Source organism: Typopeltis vanoorti, chromosome 11 (genome assembly GCF_054136105.1).
Source record: "Typopeltis vanoorti isolate ZY-2024b chromosome 11, IOZ_Tvanoo_1.0, whole genome shotgun sequence".
Classification (NCBI taxonomy): Eukaryota; Metazoa; Arthropoda; class Arachnida; order Uropygi; family Thelyphonidae; genus Typopeltis; species Typopeltis vanoorti.
In genome coordinates, this window is record NC_143559.1 from 91,104,189 (window position 1) to 91,126,970 (window position 22,782).

The following is a 22,782-nucleotide window of genomic DNA, read 5'->3' on the forward strand; positions in this document are numbered from 1 at the left end:
TAAGAATACTCAAGTTGAATCAAGTAAAAATTTGCTTTAATAATCTTCATGAAAAGAATGCTTCGATTAATGGACCTTTCATGCATCAAAAAGCAGAAGAACTTGCAAAAAAAAATGGGCAAAGAAAATTTCACATCTGATGGATGGTTTAACAGGTGGAAAAAGTGTGGAGAATATTGTGTACAAGTGTATTCATGGTGAAGAAAAAAAGTGCTGATTTTTTATCAGAAATTCTGCCGAGAATATTTACAATGCAGACAAAACAGGACTCTATTTTTGTGCAATGCCTGAGCACACTTATTTGTTTAAAAATGAAAGTGCTAAAGGATTTAAATCTTCAAAAGATTGACTGAAAGTTCTTTGTTGTGCTAATATGAAGTGTGAGAAACAAGAGCTCCTAGTGATTGAAAAAAGTAAAAATCCTCGGTTTTTTTTAAAGGTGTCAAAAGTTTTCCTGTTGACTACTGTTCTAGTGCAAATACTTGGATGACTACTGCTATTTTCAACAATTGGTTAGTTAAGTAGGATCTTAAATTAAAGTGAAAAATTGTCTTGTGAGTATACAACTGCACTATACACACAAATAGTAGCGTTAAAGAACATAAAAGTAATCTTGCCTTCAAACACTACATCATTGGTTCAGCCATGTGAGCAAGGCATCATATGAGCTTTTGAAGCTTGTTATTGCAGGGAAGTTTGAGAATTAATAATAATAATTAAGTGTGAGAATTATAGCTGAACTCTATATAAAAGACCAATCTGACTCAAGTGCACTTGCAAAAAAATTTCCCTTCTTGATGCATTGCATTTGGTAGTAAGTCTCATAGAAGACTATTGAAAATTGCTTCCAAAAAATGGATTTCTAAAACAAACTCTAAAATTCCTTCTTCCAAAGAATATCTTATAAATGAAATTTTTGATAAAATCTCAGATGGTGTCAAAAGAAGAATTTGAAAATTGGTTGGATATTGATAACAACGTTGAAGTGGTGGCTACAATGACAGTGTCAGAAATATATCAAGCTATTTCTAATGAGAACTTGAAACTAGTAGAAGAAAATGAACTTAATACAAATATAGAAGAACAAATTTTAGAAGCTCCTCCAACCAATGCCCAAATGCAAGAAACTCTACGAATACTTCGTCGTGGTGCTCAACATAGAGCAACAAACTTTGAAAGGCATTATAAGTATGAGAAATTTATTCATGAACTACTATAATAGACAAGACTAGATAAGTTTTTAAAATAAATTTTATGTTATTGCTTATTCAAAAGTTGTTTATAACAATAAATTAAAGTAAATACTGTTCATAACAATAATTTGAAATAAACGATGCAATTTTTATATGCATCCTTTGCTTAATGTTATCAGCCAGTTATTGTTATCGAAAAGCAACTGTCCCAAAGTGATTACAATAAGTGGCATCTTCTGTTGTATTATTTTTTGTTAATTATTTAATATTACAGCTATTAAAAGAAAGCTGTCAGCAAGAGGAAATAAAACATCAGTGTAAAGATACTTCTGGTTTTTTGGGAAATGACAATGTAAACTAAATTATGAATTATAAAAACTTTATTTAATAACTATATATATTTCAGCAATGTTAAATGACCATTTTCAGGGATCACAAAACAATGTTATGTGCATGTAGGCACTCACACTAAGCAAATGAGACTGAAGAAAGGCAACCGAAGTCAGTACTAGAGTCCTAAAAGTTACTCCCTAGCAGGCTAAATTAGGTTGTCTTGGCCATTGGGTTGGTGATCTTAGATTGTATGCTTCCCAAATTTGGGCAGTCTCATGCATCCAAATTTGTTGAGGTTTGGAAAGTTTTTCAGAGCTGAGGCTGTTTCAAGGAATAATTTTTCGTACTTGCACTTGCTATGGTGTAATAAAGTGTCCTTCTTCCATCATATTCTGTGGTTGGTGTCCAATGCACGAGTGGCTGTAATGGTGGAAGCAGATGTAGTCCTTGTGTTCGGATGTCCTGATATTGGCTATCCTGCCTGTTTGGCCATAGTAGGATAGTTTGCAACTGCAAGGGACGTGGTATACTCCAGGTAGGTCTAGGATAAGTGGCTAGTCTTTGGTGGAGCAGATAAGCGATGCTAATTTCTTATGTTGTTTGTAACTAGTTGTGAGGTCATATTTTCTTAAGATTTTTGTTAGTTTTTCAAATTTACCAGTGTAATGGTAATAGATTTAGAGTAGTCTCCTATAAAGAGGAGGAGGGGGGGGTTGTGGTTAACTGGTTTTAATACTTTTTGGATTTATTTTTTGGGGATTGTAACCATTGGCTAAGAGGATGTTAAGAATATGGTTAGTTCAGTGGTTAGGGCATTATTATCTAAACTGATTAATTTTTCCTTGTTATATAGGGTTTTTATAATGCCTAATATTTTACTACATGCAATATTGAATATATATAAAGATAATGAAATAAAAATAAATGAAAAGTTGTCTGAAAAACAATCTATAAACCAAGGAGTAAGACAGGGATGCCATGCCCTCTGTCTCCAACACTTTTGAATATTTACATTAATGAAATATTAATACAGTGGAACACCTTAAAAACAACCAAGGTATAGAAATTTCCCAGAATGACAAAATAAATACGCTATTATTTTCAGATGATCAGGTAATATCAGATAAGGAAGACAATTTACAAAGAGCAATATATAATTTAAACATTATAGTAGAACAGTTTGGAATGAAAATTTCCATAGATAAAACTAAAACAATCACATTTTGTAGACAAACTCCAGTTAGATGCAAAATAGTTATTATTAATAAAATAATAGAGCAGATAAATACTTTCAGTTATCTTGGATGTGAAATATCATATAAAGGAGAAAAAGACATAAAATTCAGATTATAGGCCTAATAAATAGAACACTCAACCCAAATATAGTACAAAAAGAAACACGCTTGAAAATATACAATACTTTAGCAGTACCCACATTATTCATATGACAATGAAATTTGGGCAATAAACAAACGAGATAAACAAAGAATAAAAACAAGTGAAATGAGATTTATGACAAGAACTGCAAAATACACATTATTAGATCAAAAAAGGAACGAAGACATTTTAAAAGAACTAAAAACAAAATCAATAGAAGAAAAACTAAACAATTATAAACAAAAATGGATTGAACATGTAAACCGAATGGCCAACACCCGATATCCTAAACAAATACTAAAATATAAGCCAGTTGGAAAGAGAAAGCAGGGTAGACCTCAAAAAAGGATATTGAATGGATAATGAGACCGGAACAGACCAGTCTATACCCGTAATTAGTGTTATGGTGATGATGGTGATAATCCCATATTGTTGTGTTTTGGTGGGGGGGGTGATTGCTGGTGAATGTATCTACCTCTATGTGTAGGTATCCATCAGGCTGGTGTGCAACCAGAGTGTCTAGGAAAGGGAGACTGTTGTTGTTGTGGTTTTCCTTTTCCAAGGTAAACTGAATCCTGGAGTGTTGATTGTTTAAGTGTATTGAGAAATTGTGTATTGAGAAATTTCCCAGGCCTTGTGGCCAAATGGGAAATACATCATCCACATAGCATAGTCGAACCATGGGTTTATATGGAACAGAGTTGAAGGCTTTTTCTTCAAAGGTCTCCATAAAAAGGTGGCCAGGGTTGGAGAGAGTGGAGATATCTCAGCCCTATTTCATTTCATGGTGAACTGAAATTCAGTCATTCATCAGTGGCTTTAACATGCATTTAAGCTCCCACGGCCTTTTAAGTATCCTTGGATTTCCTAACCATAATACGAGGATAAGATATACCCCTAATTTTTCTTGTCTGTAAATTGTGTGTGTTCTACTGACCGGTTTGCCTGTTCTGAGAGACGAAAAATCTGAGTTTCTAGGAGAAAAAACTCTCTACCTTCATATGAGACCAGCTAACTCACCTTTAGTCGAAAGATTCCTCACATCACTGATGGGAATCGAATCCAGGTCTTTCCAAACAAAAGGTTTTGTCTGTATTGACTGAGCTATGGAGGCTCTGGTGAACTGAAATACAGCTGAGATATCAGAGGAAATTTGGCTTGGATGAGATCTAACTTATCTTTGAGTAGGACATTGGTGAATAAGGAGGAGAAATCAAAACATGATTATGTCAGTGTATTGGAGTGTGAGGTTTCCTATACTGGCTCTAAAGTGGGCTTAGTTCTTAATGTGTGAAGGTGTGTTGCTACTATATTGTTTGAGCACTTTGGCTAAATGTTTGTCTAATTTTTATATGGAGGAATCAATGCCATCCACAATGGGACATAATGGTACATTTTTCTTATGGATTTTTGGTAGTCCATATATCTGGTGGTGGGGGTGGGCAGTTCTAAAGTTGAAAGGTTTTAGTCTGTTAGTCACTTCCACAGGCAAAGAAGTAACCTTCTTAAGGAGCCTGTGGATTGTTCTGATTTGGGTGCTGGTGAGATAATTTTCTATAGGGAGTTAGGTAGAATGATCTAAAAGTAAAGAGGCAAGCTTACCTGTGTAATCTGATTGGTTTAGAACCACAGTTGCATTTCCCTTATCTGCTTTAGTAATTACTTTTTTTTTTTGTTGCTTTTTCTTGCAGAGCTTTGATAGGTTGTTTTTTGGTGGTTTGGCTTGGGTAAGAACACTGGCTATATCCAGCCTGATATTGTTGGCAATATCATTGGGAAGGCTGCGGATACCTCGTTCTACCTGTATCGTTATTTCTTCTGCAGTGATCTTTTTAGGTGCTATAGTGAAGTTGTGGCCACTTGCACAAGTGTGTTGATTGCTTCAGGGTAAGGGATGATAGGTTTATTACTGTGTTGAGAGGTAGTTGATGTTTGGAAACTGAGTTAGTTTGTAAACTTTCAAATTGTTTAATGTGCCAACATCGTATACATTGAAATTCTTTTTCTGCTGAAGTATTTGAGATGTCGGAAAGGATTGTCCTAAGGTCACCATTCAGTGTTGCGGCAAGCTCTACTTCTAGTGCACGAATAGCTTTGTTGGTGTCGGCCAAGAGAATGTGGGTGGCATTCTCTTGTAACATTGCCAAAATATAGGTAGTTATTAATTAAAGTTTTTATAATTAATAATTTAGTTTACATTGTCATTTCCTAAAAAAAAAATTCGAAGTATATCTAAGTAATGTATAAGCTTATCTACAAGAATCAGTGTAAAGAAAAATAATATGATAATTAAAAACAAAAGTCCAGTTAAATTTTGGAATTTGTTATAAAAGGAGCTTAATATTAAGTTGGCATTTTGCAGAAAAGCAGAAAATTTATTTTTGTTTGTTTTTATCTCGTGAAGCTAAACTTTTAATTTTCTTGTGCACTACGAATTCAAAAACTTTGTCATGCATTCTAATTTCTAATCCAGTCATTCATCACAATTATGAATAACTGAAAGTTTTTGGGATGATAAGTAAAAGTGAAACTTTATGCTACTTAGTATCTTATGTCTAGGGAGCTACATAGAATTTATGTTTTTCAGAATATTCAAAATATTGAAACTTTTTAGTTTTCTAACGTTTAACTTTATTATTATTTTATTATTATTATTTGACACCTCCAGGGAGTCCAAGGACTCATCAAGGGAAGACACCTGCTCTACAACTCCGTCTCCATCATTCAATCACCAACCAACCGCAACTACACCAGAGCCACCTACCCCCCAACCACCACTGGTATTTCCACAGACAATCACAAACATCCATGCCCACGGTGAGATTTGAACCCGTAGCCTTTTGGCTGGGGAGCGGATATGCTATCCACTTGGCCAACCAGGCCGGCAACTTCCATAATTAATATTTTCGTTAAATGAAAAGAACCCTCATGCCAGTTGATTTTGATGGAAAGACCTGTGTTTGAATCCCATCTAGGATGCAAAGAACCTTTATTAGAGCTTTTCAAGTGAAGGTAACTTAGCTAGTTTCATATGTAGGTTAAAATATTTTTCATCCTGCAGAACAGGCATACCAACCAGAATACACACACACACACATTAACAATTATCATCTATTTATGATGATGTCCATTTTTTGAAATGGATGATATGTTGAATCTTGTTGTATATAATAGCTGGTAAAAGTAGGAAAGATTAGTAGGTAAGTAGATAAATATTGAGTAAGGCCAGAGTGTGTGCCCCTACCATGGAAGCACTTTCAATTGCTTGCAGAGTTTATTTTTTGCAGACAAAATGCCCTAAATAAATAATGAAATCAGACAGTTTGAATATGTCTCTATGAAATGGAATCTTCTGATCTAAGACTTGTTTACTATACTGTTACCATTTCAAATTTGAGTGTTTGTTCAAAGAGATTGCTGAAACACTGTGACATTTTCTCAGCTTAAACTGTAATGATTTCTTCTCTTTAACTAATTGACTATGTTGTGTTACATGTGTGCATCTCATGTCTTTTGAAATTCATTTTGCAATTGCTGATGATGATTTGTTATTTTCAGATAAACATCTTGTGTTTTCTATATCATAAGCTATTAAAGACTTGACTGTACTCCATGCAGTTTCAGTATGGTGACCTAAAGCTCTAACTTTTTTTTTATACTCTTATTGTGAGGATATTGCTGTGACAGAGATTGATATAAGAATAGAGGTTGATAAATTGGGAGCACTCACAGCCAAGGATTAGTTGGGATTTCATCTTGTGTATTATGAGAATATGCAAAGGAATTGGTATTGCCTCTGACTAGGCTGTTTAACTTAAGTCTCAGCTCTGGTCAAGCCCTAGTTCTAGAAGTAGGAGGAGGACAAATAGTTCCATTGTATAAAATAGGCCACAAGAGTGTCATAAAAAATTATAGACCAATCAATAGCTCTGGAATGATGTTAAAAAAATCCATGCTCTTCCCCCTTATCCACTCATTCCTATTCTGTCTCTGACAGAATAGGAATGAGTGGATAAGGGGGAAGAGCATGGATTTGTGAAGGATATGTCATGCCTTAGTAATTTACTAAATAATAGAGTGACAGTTGAGTTGGGTAATGGGAAGAGTTCCAGGAGACTAGCCACAAGACTCTGTGCTTGGACCACTACTGTTTAATTTGTACATAAATGATATAGGGAATGATTTGAAGAGAATTATTCAGTTGTTTCACTAATGATGCAAAATTGGGTAGCTTAATTGTTAATCAAGGCAATGTAGAAAACTTGCTGGATGATTTAAACAGACTGACAGATGTATAAGGTAAAGGGCAAAAGATAATGGATGCCAGTTTAATGTGGAGAAGTGTCAAGTTAGCATTTTGGGATGAAAAGATAACAAGCTGGAAATGTAGTTAGGAATTTGGGGAGGTAGGTAGAGAGGTGAAGTTCAGAAAGCATGTTGCTTAGATGGCCAAGGTTAATCACAGGATTACATGATTACTAAAGAACACAGTTACTGACAAAAAAAAAAAAAAATTAACATATGCAGTGAAAAAAACCACCAAAATGATTATAATTTAATACACTGTCATTTTAGAGGTATAGAGGTACATGGAAGTGTTTGTATGTGTCATATTCATGATTCTTCAACGGCTTCATTAATTAGCTGATATTTTTATTAATTAGCCAGTAAGTCATGGATTTTAATCCATTTGCTGGCATGAATGTTTGTGAATGTCTTTGGGATGGTGGGGGGAATATGTATTTTGTTGCTTGTTGTGATACTATCATTCTGCGTATTGGAGGATGATAGTAAGAAGTTTATTATTTATACTTAAAATTGATTAAGAAGCCTTAGTTTACCTGCGGTATTAATATCCTATAGGTTTGTAGTCTTTCATGGATGGGAGTCACATTAAACATTGCTAACTTCCTGTTGACACAATTTTCCTCCATATTAATCTGTTATCTGTCAAGGCTCCAATATTATCGGATCTTATATTGTTGCCTTCTTCAAAGGCACTTCTTACTGTGTCAATCCACCTACATCTTGGTCTTTCTCATGTGGTCCAACATGTCATGGTACATCTTGTTCTGTACTAATGGTAGGCAGAGAGTTTGGCGAGAGCCCCATGAAGCAATGAACCCAGCTTGCCTTGTAAACACAACTCAAGGTCCTGCAGTGGCTGTCATGATACGACTCATGTTCTGTTGGCATGGAACAGGTCCCCTGATATTGTCAGAAGGTCAGGTGTCCTCTGAGGAATATCTGAACATCGTTGCCAGTCAAGTCCAGCCTGTGGTGTTGATTTTTTATACAGCAGGTGACGATTGTTTCATGGATGACAAATGTCAAACAGATCCGAAAAGCATAGAAAAACAGATCTGGGAGCAAGATCCTCTTCCATCAAATCTGAGTTTGTTAAAGGACTGTCTAATGAACTCCTTGTGTGTTGTAGACATAGGTACAATCTAACATCTTGTAGAATCTATGCCAAACTGTATATGTGCTGTAATTCAGACTAAAGGAAGTCCAACACAGTATTAATTAAAAGTTTCTAATTCAGTGACCGATATGTATAGATGGGTACTATAAGAATCTTACTTCAATCATCAGGATTTCAACTCTCGTACCAAGCCTTTGATTGAAACTTTTATACCTCAACATTTGAGTATTTCTGGTCAAATATCATCTATTCCAGCTGCTTTCCCACATTTCAGGATTTCAGTGGCTTTTCCTACTTCATGTTGATATGCACTGCATATCAACATGAAGTAGGAAACTGCACATCAACTTGAACACTGCACATCAACTTGAACTGCATTCCTGCTGAGTATTTCTACCACATTTCTCTCACTGCTTGTTTCATTTATCAGTCTTTCAAAGTAATTACTCCACACATCTAGAATATCTTTATCTTCAGTGTCATGTTACTTTGATCATCTGTGATTCCTTTTGAACACATCAAAGCTTTTCAATACCCTTGAGAATATTTTGCTACCTTCCTGATATTTATTTTCCATGTAGAAAGTATTTTTAACTTGGGTATAGTTATGTTAAAGATACCAAGCAATTTTAAACCTGGTTTTACTCCATTTTTTCCAAGTAAGCAAACAGACAAAATGTCAAGTTTGCGCCTTTAATTTATGCAAGACTAGCTGATCCCACAGGTAGTGCAAGACCAAGGCAACTCGTGGTAATTTTCTACATCTATATCTCCTCCTGAGATTTTTATTTAATAAGGTTATAACACCTTATGGTAACTCGTTTTGGTAAAATACTTACAAGCTCTGCATTACTAAATCTTGGTATTTCTAGCCTGGCTCCCCACTGATGAGACCTCAATAAAGGTCGAAACTGGTCTGGGTAGTGGCCCCTTGCCTTTAATACAAAACATCATACATCCCCTTCTTGGAGATGTGTTTTGGCATTAAGGGTAAATATTAAGATTAGTGATCAGAGCTTGCTCCACCTCTACCACGAGTTGCCTTGGTCTTGCACTACCTGTGGGATCAGCTAGTCTTGCATAAATTGCAGGCGCAAACTTGACATTTTGTCTGTTTGCTTACTTGGAAAAAATAGAGTAAAACCAGATTTAAAATTGCTTGGTATCTTTAACATTTATTTTCCATGTTTTTACCAAAGTATTCTCATGACTTTCTTTATCTAGTGTTACACAGGTTTACTTTCTTACATATTTCTTTGTATTCTCCGAGAGCACAAGCTGATTTACTTGTCAGGAACTTTTGATTTGCTTTCTTCGTTTTCTTGACTGCTTCTTTAACTTCTGGAGTCCACCATTAGAGTTCTAATTTTTCTATCCTTGCATACAACCTCACCACATGCTCTCTAGCTCAATCAGTCCATGTTTTCTTTAGGGTTTGTCACTGAATCTCCATGGTTTGGTTGTTTTCGAATCCTTTTATTTTTTCTCAAATAATGTTTTTGTATTTGAGTCACACAGCTCACCTCTGAAAGCTGCTGAGGTGTTGTTATGTAGACATTGGCAAATAATATGCTTCTTTCATGCAAATATGACTTCTTTTCTTTTTCTTTTTTTTTTTTTTTTTCATATTAAAATTTCCTTAACTATGAGCTACATTTTAAAAAATACTTATCTTTAAACAGATATCATTAATATATTTATTTATGTTTTTGAAGTGGTTTTTCTTTTAGAAATTAACTGTATGCATACTTATAGCTAATTATTTTTATTTTAGACTATTGATGCTCTTGATCCTTGGGAAGAATTAACTGAGTTAGGATTGCATCTTTTGGATCTTCCAATTGAACCAAGACTTGGCAAGATGGTTTTGTATTCTGTTGTTTTGAAGTGCTTGGATCCAGTTTTAACTATTGTTTGTGCACTAGCATATCGTGATCCATGTAAGGCTATTATTTTTACCTGTAAATGAAGTTAAACTTCATATGATGTTGTTAATTAATGTATATGACTATAAAATTTAGCTTATTTGGTAAAATTTGCATAGTTTTTTAAATTGAATTTAAAATACCTGCAAAAAGTTCTGTTTTTTGCAGGTATTAAACATAATGAAACGAGTGCACATTATTAAACATAATGTGCACTTAAACATAATGAAATGAAGTTAGAAAGCAATTTAATTATTGTTTTTTGTTTTAATTTCTGATTATTTGGGATATTTCAATTATTCATTGGCAGCAGAATGAAGAAAAATAAAATAAACTTAACTACTACCTTAGAGTAATATATAGAACATTTAAGAGTTAAGTTTTTTACCTTATATATGTATGAGGGAGTGACCTAATTTTTTTTTATATATTCATTACCTGTATTTTTTTTTGTTGTGAACTACTGAAGCTAAGGTTGACTAGCTTGCAGCCAATTAATTCAAAAGAGTGATTTATTGCACTGAAGTGTGCGAACAAGAACATGTCCGAAGTCTGATTTTGTGTCAGCACCGTTTTATAAGCAGTGTTATTATGAAGTGAAGAAGTGCATCTTATGTCCTCCTCTCCTTCTTATTGGTTCTTGGCTATTAGGTATATTATAGTTCCTAAAGCTGAGAAATTCATTCTAAAAATTAGGCATAAAAATCTAGTTCATCTTAATATGTAGGAAAGGAAAATTAGAAAAATGTGGCAACTTTTTTGCTTTGCATTGTATAATTTAGTATTGGCTACACATACTGCTGCCTCGTATCAGACTACGTTGGAATAAATGTATTGATTTTATAGTACATAAAAAGTACTTTTATTCAGTGCAACAGTAATGCAAATTGATTTTTTATTGATTTTGTTTCTCTAGAATGAATGGCTACCATTGGGTAATCATAATAAGAATTCTAGTTCATATATACTACTTAAATACAGTTTCTCTCAGCTTTTCATTTTTGTCTTGAATCGAACTTATTAATTATACTTTTTACTGTATTCTTGTGTACATTTTAATACCATAATATAGAAATTCACTAATCTAAAGAAAATTATTTAATTGATGTTACATTTGATGAGTGAGCAGTTGTTGCTAATATAAATTGATTAGCATTATAATAGGTTTTATAGTACTTAGAGATAATAAACACGAAATCTGAATTTGTTCCAATATTTTTTTTTATATATCAAACCCACTTCACCTACTTTTTTAAAAAATTAGTACTCTTAATTAACACCAACAAATGTTTAGAACTAAAAAAAAAACTATGCCAATTGTTTCAGATTCACCTGGAAATTAATTTTTTTTATGTTGCTAAACCCACAAAAGGTTATTTGCATGCCCATAGCACTTTTTTACCTTGGGTAGGCTATGGATTTTTCTTTTCTTATTCTTATCAATTTATATATATATATATATATATATATATATATAAATTAAAACAAGGCATTTGCCAGAAAATAGGATATCTCCAGAGACACAAACTTCTGGCTCCTCAGGATATAGAGGTAAGGAAGTGGATTAGAACCATTAGAAACATACTGTTATACAACACACATAAATAATAGAATAGTGAAATACATTTGTCATTGCCTCCTATACTGGTGAAATTTGCTAGTTGTCACATTTGGTATTGCTTTTATTATTAGCCTATTTCATTATATGCTATGTGTTTTCTCAATTATGTAATATGTTGAGAGGATACTGGTTTAGCTTCTGTAAAGATTATTTTATGAGATATCTATAAAAATACGTAGCGCATTGTAGCTGCTGTGTATCTTTAGCCTATCGTCATTACGATAGGCTAGTTGTATTTTGAATATTTAATCGTAATCCTACAAGTCTTTTAAAACTAATAACCCTGTTTTCACACTCAGAGAAAAACAGTATGATTTTTTTAAAAAAAAACAACAACTTTGTTCTTCGTATTTTTTTTAAATGCATAAATACCATATCAGAAAAACTGAATCATGTACAAAAGTTAGGTGTTATCTGATAACGAAGGCACTTATCAGTATAAATTGTAACATACAATTTATACTGATAAATTGTATACAGTTAGGAAATAAGTAAGAACCATTGAATAATGAAATGGATGTTAATATTTAAACTAGAGGTGTTAAAATGGAAATTTTTATACATTTTCTAGAATCTTGTTTTTTTAATCTTCTTTGGCACATGATGGAAACAAAGCATGTGATTTAACATAAAACAGAAATGTATATGAACATCTACAGTGTATTGTAAAATGCAAATTGATGACCGGTGACTGTTGACAGCTTTTTTTCACTTGTCAGTGAAGAAGAAAATCTGACGTGGGAAAATGCTACTTTAAGTGATGTGTAAATCATGTTTAATTTAGTCTCATTCACATATTACACATGTTTTAAACATTTTTTTCGATTATTTTATTATGGTAATAATACAGCAAAGGTGTAGTGCAATGGCAGTTTGATTGATGGTGATTGACAATTTTTCCTGCAGCGCATGCTTTGTTTACCCTCATTACATATTAGTAGCTTTTCAATGATCAGTCTTCCAATACATATATACACTTTTTTATAAAAGGGTTTGACTATGAATAGTTTAATAAGTCAATGTTTTATTACATACTTATATCCACCATTCCAGTTATTTTAACTGCTAAAGCAGTGGAAGTTGAAGCATACACCATTTAGAGTGGTATACATAATACTATGTGTACACACAGTTGTATCATGCAAAATTCTAGAGAAGTATATTCTTGTTATTCACATAATTTAAAGATTAAGTTATTTAATTGTAAATTCTTGCAGTTGTTTGCAGTAGGAAGTAATAAGTGTTGAAGATCTGGAGCACAGTGCCCCAGATGTGATCATTTTTATACCATATAAAGAGGAACAGTAACTTCCTCCTCAACCGTGTTTTTCTCAACCACCAAAAGACGTACTGCACTGTTTTGTCCTCTTCTACCTTATGTCTCCAGTATGGTACTCTGATCACGTGCCTCAATAGTTGCTTGTAGTTCAGTCTCATCACTGTAATAAATTTGCTTTTGTTCACATTCCAAAATGTATGACCTTACATTTTTCAACATTGGAGTGATGTCATTGTCATTTGCCAGTAGTCGGTCTCTTCAAATTTTCATGCAGGATCTCATAATTTCATTTCTTTCTGTTCTCCCCAACTTCATTACATCAGAAAATAACGGAAGATTCTTTTTTGGATTATGGAGTATTTTTAATGTACAAATTAAACAGCAGTGGTAATTTAAAGATTAACATATTTAATTATAAATTCTTGTAATAGGAAGTGACAGATGTTGAAAGATATAAGAAGCAAGTAAAGCAGGCAATTGTAGAGAGGCGTTTCTTTCTGAATTTGGGGCTTAACTATCACTGTTTAGTTTGTGGTCCTGTTCATGGAAGGTGTAAACCTATTACCTATTGTACATTGGTAGTTGGAGTAGTCAGATAGTTAGATAATCAGGAAACCTTCTAGAGCCCTAACACAAATTTTAAAGCCTTATAGGCCTTTAGTAATAAGGGTAGTCTAACACCATACAAAATTCGTCTATTACTAGAGGACTTTTACAAACATTTCCTCAGTGGATCTGAATCTGCAACTGTTTGGTTGGAAAGCAGAAGCATTATCTATTTGGCAAACCAGATCAGCATACCAACTTGTTTATTATTCTCATATCGGTTTTGGATCATTCCTCATGTAATAGAATTATCGTTTTCCTTTCCCTTAAAGATCCTGCCACTACTGTCACTTAAATTAAACAACCTGGTTACAGATATCAGGGGTTCTCTTGCACAGATGCTAATATTCGGTATACTCTCACTGCTCTGTTCACATAAATTTTGCCATACTCTGTCTGCCTGGATGATATCAATGATCAATCCATGATCGTTCTTGCTTTTATTTATCATCCACAAGAACGTTCAGAGATTTCTCTCAGATTGCATAGCTAATTTCCTCTTATCATAATACAGTTTTGTCTTGCCATGCCTTTTTCTGGCCTGCATTTCATACCACTTAGTAGTCTCTCATCATGTTTCTTCTTGTATTCCTACATGGTTTTTTTTTTATGCATATCCTACCTGATTCCTACTACTATTTATGGAGAAAACAACCCAATATTGATTATTTTAGAGGCACCCCTTGACTAATTTCCATTCCCTTTTTCACTATTTCAAAGCTGTTTTATCAATCTTCTCATAATCATTTGCTCTGTAATCCAAACACTGCAACCCTAATGAAAATCTTGTAATTGCTCTTTTTCCAGTAGAACATTGATACATTATCTATAAGTATATCCTCTAATGTCACCAGATTATTAATGCATAGGTATCTCTATGGAGTCCTTATCAAGAGAGGTCCTGAACATCATTTTACGCAGCAACAACATTCATACAATACTTGTCATACTTTGCTTTCAGTGCATTCACCACTCTGCAAGCAAAAAAAAAAAAAAAAAACCCTCACATCATTGCTAACCTTATTCCTGTTCAATTTCCAGTAATGAACCTTAGTTCTTTTCCCTCCCTCCATATTAGTTTTGTACTGAAAAATTTCCTCTATCATTCCTGTAAAAACCTCTGTTTATCCTCATTACATATAAGTAGCTTTTCAGTGATCACTCATGTGCCTATCATATCTCTTTTCTGTCTCTCATCCAGTTTCTAATGTTGATGTCTAGTGGAGAAAATACACGTTTAGAGATGATTACTAAATATATTTAACAAATAAATTACTATGCCAGTATTTTGCCTTTGCCATTGCCATCAAAGCAAACTTCACGAGCACAAAGAAATACACTAATCATTGCAGGAAGGCAAATACAAATAGTGAGAATTCCACAGTTCTAACTAGCCTCTTCTGCGGGTGTAGTGATGCAATCATGTGGTCTCGCAATTATGGCTTCCAACCTTTTTTGTTAAAGTGAGGCAGCTGAATTTAAGATTTGGTAAATGTTGTAATGCTGTGGCAGATTCTAAAAATGATCTATCTGATTTATATCTTCTATAAAATGGAGATTTTGTTCCAGTGATCCATATCCATGAAATAGTCTGCTATTCCAGAATGGCTATAGTACAGGTAGTGGACATATTTTTCTTTCCTCCAGATGGGTATTTGCTGTTCTTGTTTGGTGGCCAAAGCAAAATACTGGTATAATGATCTATTAGTTAAGTAAATATAGCACTTAGTCTGCGCGATTAGCCTACTGGCTGTGTGCTTTGCAACCATATGCCTGGAGAAGGAGTGTCCTAGGTTTGATTCCTGTCGGTGATGTGAGAATCTGAAGGATCTTCCTCAGCCATAGCCAAGATAGCCAGTCTTGGGCATGGAGAGTAGGGTTTTTTCCCCAGTTTATCCTGGGGTTTTTCATCCTGCAAAGCAGGCAAACCGGCCTTGAGAACTCAACACTACAGGACATAGGATACACTGGGGCGTAGGGCTTGACCACCTTATCCTATGATCGGTTGTAGGTCCGATGATTAATAAACCCTTGCAAGGTAAAAGAGGGTAAAAGGAAAATGAGATGAGATATGTATATATATATATATATTGTATTTGTAATTTATTTTTACATGGTCTTGGAAACCTTGCTCTAAAGACCAAATATGGAACTGTTTCAATGACATTCACCTTCCACCTAAAGACAATCACAAATATTTATGCTCACAGCCTGTTGGTTGGAGAGTTGGTGTACATATGTTAAGGCTAAAGTGCTTAAAGGATATCATGTTTGAGGTTTAATGGAGTATTGATAACACCAAGAAAGGATTAAAAACTAATTTTAATGCTTCCAATATTTCGTTTCAGTCACCGAGACATTTTTCAGGTGGTACAAATAACATTTATGACACACACACATACAAAAAAAAAAAAAAATGCAGTACTCAATGAAACCCATCACTCTGACTCTAAAGGCCTATCTTGATATTGTGCCCTCTGTGGGCATTTGTAGGTGGCCTAGGATGTAAATTGGATCTATGATGATTAATGTTTCCCAAATTAGGAAGTTTTTCGCATCCATATTTATTTAAGATAAGAAAAGAGACTTGAAGAAGAACAAGCTGGGTTCAGGCCAAATAGAGGTTGTCAAGATCATATTTTCACTTTAAGACAAGTGGTTGAGAAATGTTTGGAACATGACAAGGATCTGTACTTGAGTTTTGTTGATCTGGAAAAAAAGCACAAGAAGAGTTTTTCAAAACTACAATTATAGGGTGAATGGAACATTATACAGAGCAACTATATTTAAACTCTCAGTCAGCAGTTAGAATTGAAGGAACTACAGGAAGATGGTTTGATTTAAAATCAGGGGTAAGACAATGATGCACATTATCTCGACTCTTATTCATCATCTATATGGTTACATTATGAAAGCAAATGGCATTAGGCGTGATATTAGAATTGGAGATGTCAAACTTAGCTCTTTGCTTTATGCAGATGATGATGTACTCCTAAATACATCTGGTGCAGGTTTCCAGGATTCACTAACTAAATTGAATAACATCTGTAAATTTGGCATGAAAATCAGCAATAAAAAGACCAAAAATGATGAAAATAGTCAGGAGCATAGAAAACTTCAATTGCATTCTGAATGGAGATCCTATAAACAAGTAAAATATTTCAGGTATTTAGGCACAGTTTTTAGTTAAGATGACAGGTTACATCTGGAAATAGACAACAGAATAGGTAGGACTTGTATGGTGGGTAGCCAGCTGAATAAATTTATATGGAATAAGAGAGAAATTAGCCAAAACACTAAATTGGCAGTATATAAGACAGTGTTTAAACCAGTTTTAAGTTATTATTATTATTATTATTATTATTATTATTATTCAGGCCTCCATGGAGTCAAAAGACTCATCGTGGGGGGTCCTTTCTAAGAAACACAAGTCTATCAAGACTCATTAAGGGAGGTCCCTCCTAGGAAGCACAAAGTCTATCATACCACTCCTTAAACACGTTAACTGTTCTCGATCTCACTACTCCATCAGGCAATTCATTCCATGGTTCAACCACCCTCCATGCAAAGAAACCACTCCTCACCCTCTTTCTCACAGTTTCCTTTCATAATTTCCAGGGATGGCCCCTTGTCATGACTCCTTCCTGCTGTTCAACCAAGCAAAGGAACTCCTCAGTGTTAACCCTGTAACCACCTCTCAACAGTTTAAAAGTCTCTATCATATCGCCTCTCCTTCTATCCACCAAACTCTGCAGTCCACACTCTCTCAGCCAATCCTCATAACTAACATTGTACAGTCCTGACATCATCTTTGTTATCTGCCTTTGTACCCTTTCCACGGTTAATTTATCCCCTTCAAATCCTAGAGCCCAGATCTGAGAGCAATAGTCTAAGTGTAGTCTGATCAGAGTCTTATACAACAGAATGATAACCATTTTATCTCTGCAGGTCAGTCCTTCTCATTATTGCAGCAATCCTCTGTGTTACCTTCACTACCTTTGCAATATGTCCCCTAAATTTCAGTTCGCTATCAATCAACAACCTCAGATCTCTTGTCTCCCCTACTTCCTCCAGTTTAACTCCTCCAATAGAGTATGGAGTGTCCCATCGATGTGTTCCAAACCTCAAGACCTTACATTTTGCTGCATTAAACTGAAACCCCCATTCATTTGCCCATCTGTCTAGCTTATTCAAATCCTCTTGCAGGGCTACCACATCTTCACTATTACTAATAATTCTTCCCAGCTTCGCATCATCTGCAAACAACTGAATATCCCCTTGCAATCCACAGACAATGTCATTGATATAAAGGTTAAACAATATAGGTCCCAGCACTGAGTCCTGTGGAACACCACTTGTAACCTTCTGCCTCTTTGATACTGCTCCACCATACACAACTCTCTGATACCTATCGGACAGCCAATCCTGAATCCGGTTGCCCAGTCTGACATTCAGACCCATGTGCTGCAACTTCAATATCAGCTTATCATGTGGCACCCTGTCAAATGCCTTTGCTAAGTCTAGGAAAATGGCAGTGTATGCCCTTCCCTCATCTAATGCTCTTGTAACTTTATCATAAAAGGCTAGCATATTGCTAAAACAAGAGTGCCCCTTCACAAATCCATGTTCACTCTCACAGATAACATTACCCTCATCTGCCCAATGCTGTATACAATCCCTCACTACTTTCTCCAAGAGATCTTGCTAACTACTGATGACACGCAAACTGGCCTGTAATTAGACACTTCTAGTCTGCTACCGCCCTTATGCAATGGCACTATCTTACCTTCCTTCCATTCCATGGGCACCTTTTCCGCAGCCAGACTTTCATTGAAAAGACAGGTCAAAGGCACTGTCAGTTCCTTAGCGCATTCTCTCAAAACTCGTGGTGAAATACCGTCCAGTCCCACCGCTTTACTAACATCCAGAGTACTCAGTATGTTGAACACACTTGCCTCCTGCACCTCTAAACCCCGAACCTGCCCTATCCCTCTAGTATTAAAATTGATTCCTCCAGGATGAGTACTCTGGATGGTATTTCACCACGAGTTTTGAGAGAATGCGCTAAGGAACTGACAGTGCCGTGCCTTTGACCTGTCATTTCAATGAAAGTCTGGCTGCGGGAAAGGTGCTCATGGAATGGAAGGAAGGTAAGATAGTGCCATTGCATAAGGGCGGTAGCAGACTAGAAGTGTCTAATTACAGGCCAGTTTGCCTGTAAATTAGACACTGTCATTTCTCCCCCCCCCCTACTGGCCGCATAGCTAAAAAATCCCCTAGGATTTTCCTTGGATCTAAGAGCCAATCTTTTCTCATATTCCAGTTTTGCCTTTCTTACCATACTAGTCACTCCCCTGGCCTGTCTCTTATATTCTTCTTGCATCTTCTCTTCACCTGTCTCCTTATATCTCTTCCATAGCCTCTTTTTCGCATGCAGTTCCTGTTTAATATTGTTTGTCATCCACCATTAAGTTATGGATCTGAGAGCTGGGTTAGAAATGAAGCACTTGACCAAAGATTAGAGACCACAGATATGAGGGTTCTGAGAAAAAATTAAGGGAGTGAACTAGCATCAATGACAGAATCATATTAAAAATGAAGATATTAGGAAAGGAACTTGGCATTATTAGCATTCAAGAAGGTATCAACAGAGCTAATCTAAAGTGGTATGGCCACTTAAATACAATGCGAAGAAAGGTTAGCAAAACAGGTGTTTGATGCCAAGATGGCAGGAAAGAGACTCAGAGGAAGAACAAGGTCTAGGTGGATTCATTCGGTCAGAAGTACCACGAAATGTTAGATATGACAATATCGGAGTGTTCACAAATCATAGATTGATTTGGAGGAAAATGGTTGATAGGAGATTAATAATAATGTAAACTTAATCATGTAGTGTTGTCACACTAACCTGAACATCCCTTGGAGGTACCTATCGGGCAATTGATGATGAATGATGATAATTTCGTATTTGACCTTCCTTTTGAAGTTATCAAGAGATGGATGACTGCTCAGCAGATTCTTTCTTCTCTTCACGAATCTCTTGCTAACAGGTAAAGTATCATAATTTCTCTTTGGACTTTTAAGAACTGTAAGGTATTAGGTTCCATCTTCCAATCACGCCATCCTGAAATATCTCACAGAATGTGATTGTCATCTCTTTTTTCACAGATTGCTCAGTTTCTTTTCTGGTTCAAAAACATTGGCTTGCTGGACTTCAGCAACTTTTGTTGTTTCTAATTCAATGAGTACTTTATTTCATAATTCATTTCTATGTGAGTTAATTATCATAGTTGCCTGGCATTTTTCATTTTTTGGGAAATTTTTTGGGGAAAAAAATTATTTTATTTGAAAAAAAAAAGTACACATTTTCGAAAATAATTATAGAATCATATCATCTATGATTAAAATCAGTTTCAGAGAATTTCAGTGTAAAACAATTATGTATCAAGGAAAATAATGTAGGATTACAATAACAGTTTCATCCTCATTTTCCATATTTCCAGTTTGTGATATTTCAAAGTTCCCTTGTTTCCTAGCAATAATGGCATTCTTATGAAAGTCAATACCTTTATTTTCATATTCATCTGGCATCTTTTGGGATATTTTTGTTTTCATTTGAATGTATAGGTTATTTCAATGCTACCTCTATCTGTTGCTGTTCATTTTGATTGGTGAATAATCATTTTTGTGGATACTGAAATAACAGTTTTTTGTTGTCTTATACCCACATTTTTAATTCTTCCTCAAGTTCTGGCCATTTTACGATTCCTTTACAAAGATTATGTTTATTACATTTAGTCTGTTTTAATTTCTGTTCTTGTTTTCTCCAAGTTCATATCATTTTTTCTGTTGGTGGCCAAAATACTGTGCTGCTGCTCTATTGCTATTTTCCCTAGCAAATGCAATGATGCCAAGTTTGAAAGCAAAATTATAGCAATGTATGTGTTGCTTTTGAGCCATGGGTTAGTAATAAAAATAATCTTAAACATTAGAACATCACTAATTCTGTTGCACTTCAGTGACTGTTGGACGTATGACTTGTCAATTGTTGTTACGAACCTGTACAAATGCAAGCTGTCAAGTGTCATGTACTTTGTTTAAAATTAAACCAGATTCATTAAGTTCTATTTCACTATATGGAATATATCAGTTGTCTTCTTTAATTAGTTATAGTTATCTGTATTTTAAATTTCTTACATATTTAACTTGAAATCATGTATGACAAATGAGCGCGAGTAGAAGCATAAAATAACAAATTTTAACTGATGAAAATTCTAACTGAAATTTCAACCTTTGGCATATGAGACATACCCCTGTTTTGAGACAAATTTTCAGGAAAAAAAAAAAGTGCATCTTATATGCTGGCAAATATGGTAAGTCTTTTATATCTTGTTTATCAACTTCTAATTTTAGTTGTTCAGCAAGCTTCACTAATTTTTCAGTCAAGTCTTCAAAAGTTTCGCTCTTAAGTGATTGCATGAAAACCATTGCACAAACTGCAGACAGATTTTTTTTCCCTAACTCGATTTTTAATATAATTTTATGTAACCTTTTCCCATACTTCTGCAATGTTTTGTATGTTCACTAAATACTGTAGGACTTCCAGAATGTTTGGACTGTTAAATCAGGATCTCTGCATAAAATTTGAAGTTAGCAGTCACTCTCCAGTCTGTGGGCTGGATGAAAAAAGTGGTTCTTTGGAAGGTAGAGTACTTTATCTTTGGATGAAAATCGTCCATTTTGGCAGTAAGCAAAATCCTGAATGAAATGTCAATTTCTCAGTAATATTTCTCAACTTCAGACACAATACAGTTAATAAACCAGTTTTCATAAAGAGCAATAGTAACCCATGTTTTTGGATTTGTATAATAGTATATGGGAAGAGTTGCTTTTTAAAGCATATGGATTGTCTGAATAATATGAAATGGCTTTATGGAAAAAAGCCATTCAACATGGCTGGCCGAGTGGTTAGCGTATCCACTCTCCAGCCAAAAGGCTGCAGGTTCGAATCCTGTCATGGGCATGAATGTTTGTGATTGTCTGTGGAAAAACTAATGGTGGTGGTCGGTGGTAGATGGTGTTGGTGTAGTTGCAGTTAGTTATAGTTGGTGGATTGAGTGGTGGAGAGAGCTGTAGAGCAGGTGCCCTCCCTCGATGAGTCTATGGACTCCCTGGAGGTGTCAAATAATAACAATAATGGCTTTTTTTCCCAAAAAATAATCTAACAAGCCAATCATTATTGCCACAAAGGATTGAAAATTGTCTGAATATTTTAACTTTATCTCTTCAAAAAGACTTCTTGCCTTCTGAATTCATTAAGCTTAACAGAATGTGCTTTGACCATCTGCTCACATACTTAATAATTTTTTCATGTCATAAAGTCCAGAATATTTTTTGTAGTTATTATTGACTTCAAGTCAGGTCCTTTCACATAATCCTTTATACAGAAATATCCTTTACAGTTATGTTCACTGTTGATGGTGTGAGACCAGTATCATGTCCTGTGGCCATTAAGCTTTGTTCACCTTCATATTTCTTTATCATTTTCATTTTACTTAACATATGGCATATCAAATAAAAATTTTACAGCTCAAAATTTTTCCATAGCCCTTTCAGGATAATTTGTAGTACGAATTTCCTTCAGTTGAATTTATTTAAGTGAGGGTCTATCTGTTTTAGTCTAGGAGTAAGTGAGAACATATTCTTGGGGCTTTTAATATGTTAATTAGGACAGTTAACAATTTTCTAAATTCTGTGAATTATTTCCACTTTTTTCCTAATTTGACTGGACCAAAGATACTGGCCAGTTATAATCTTGTTGTTGTGGAGGGGGATTAGAAAACTATGAGCCAACCATAAACAGGATCAGTTAGTTGTGGAATGTGCTTTTTTTATAATTCCCTCATATTGTTAAAATTTCTGTTACATATTTCTCAATCATGCCTTCTTTATTCTATTTACTTAATATTTTTGAAGTCGACTCTCACCATTTATTTATTTCTATTACATCTTATATTCTCACA

The 22,782-nt window shown here is 34.7% G+C and overlaps 1 protein-coding gene across 1 annotated transcript in view; it reads left to right on the forward strand.

Annotated features, from left to right (window-relative positions):
* LOC150101845 (3'-5' RNA helicase YTHDC2-like) overlaps nucleotides 1-22,782 on the forward strand; it is a 503,757-nt gene that overhangs the window by 346,739 nt on the left and 134,236 nt on the right. The window contains exon 18 of the mRNA XM_090400932.1: nucleotides 10,103-10,268. Within this exon, the coding sequence (XP_090257058.1) occupies nucleotides 10,103-10,268 (166 nt within the window). The remainder of the gene's footprint in view (nucleotides 1-10,102; nucleotides 10,269-22,782) is intronic.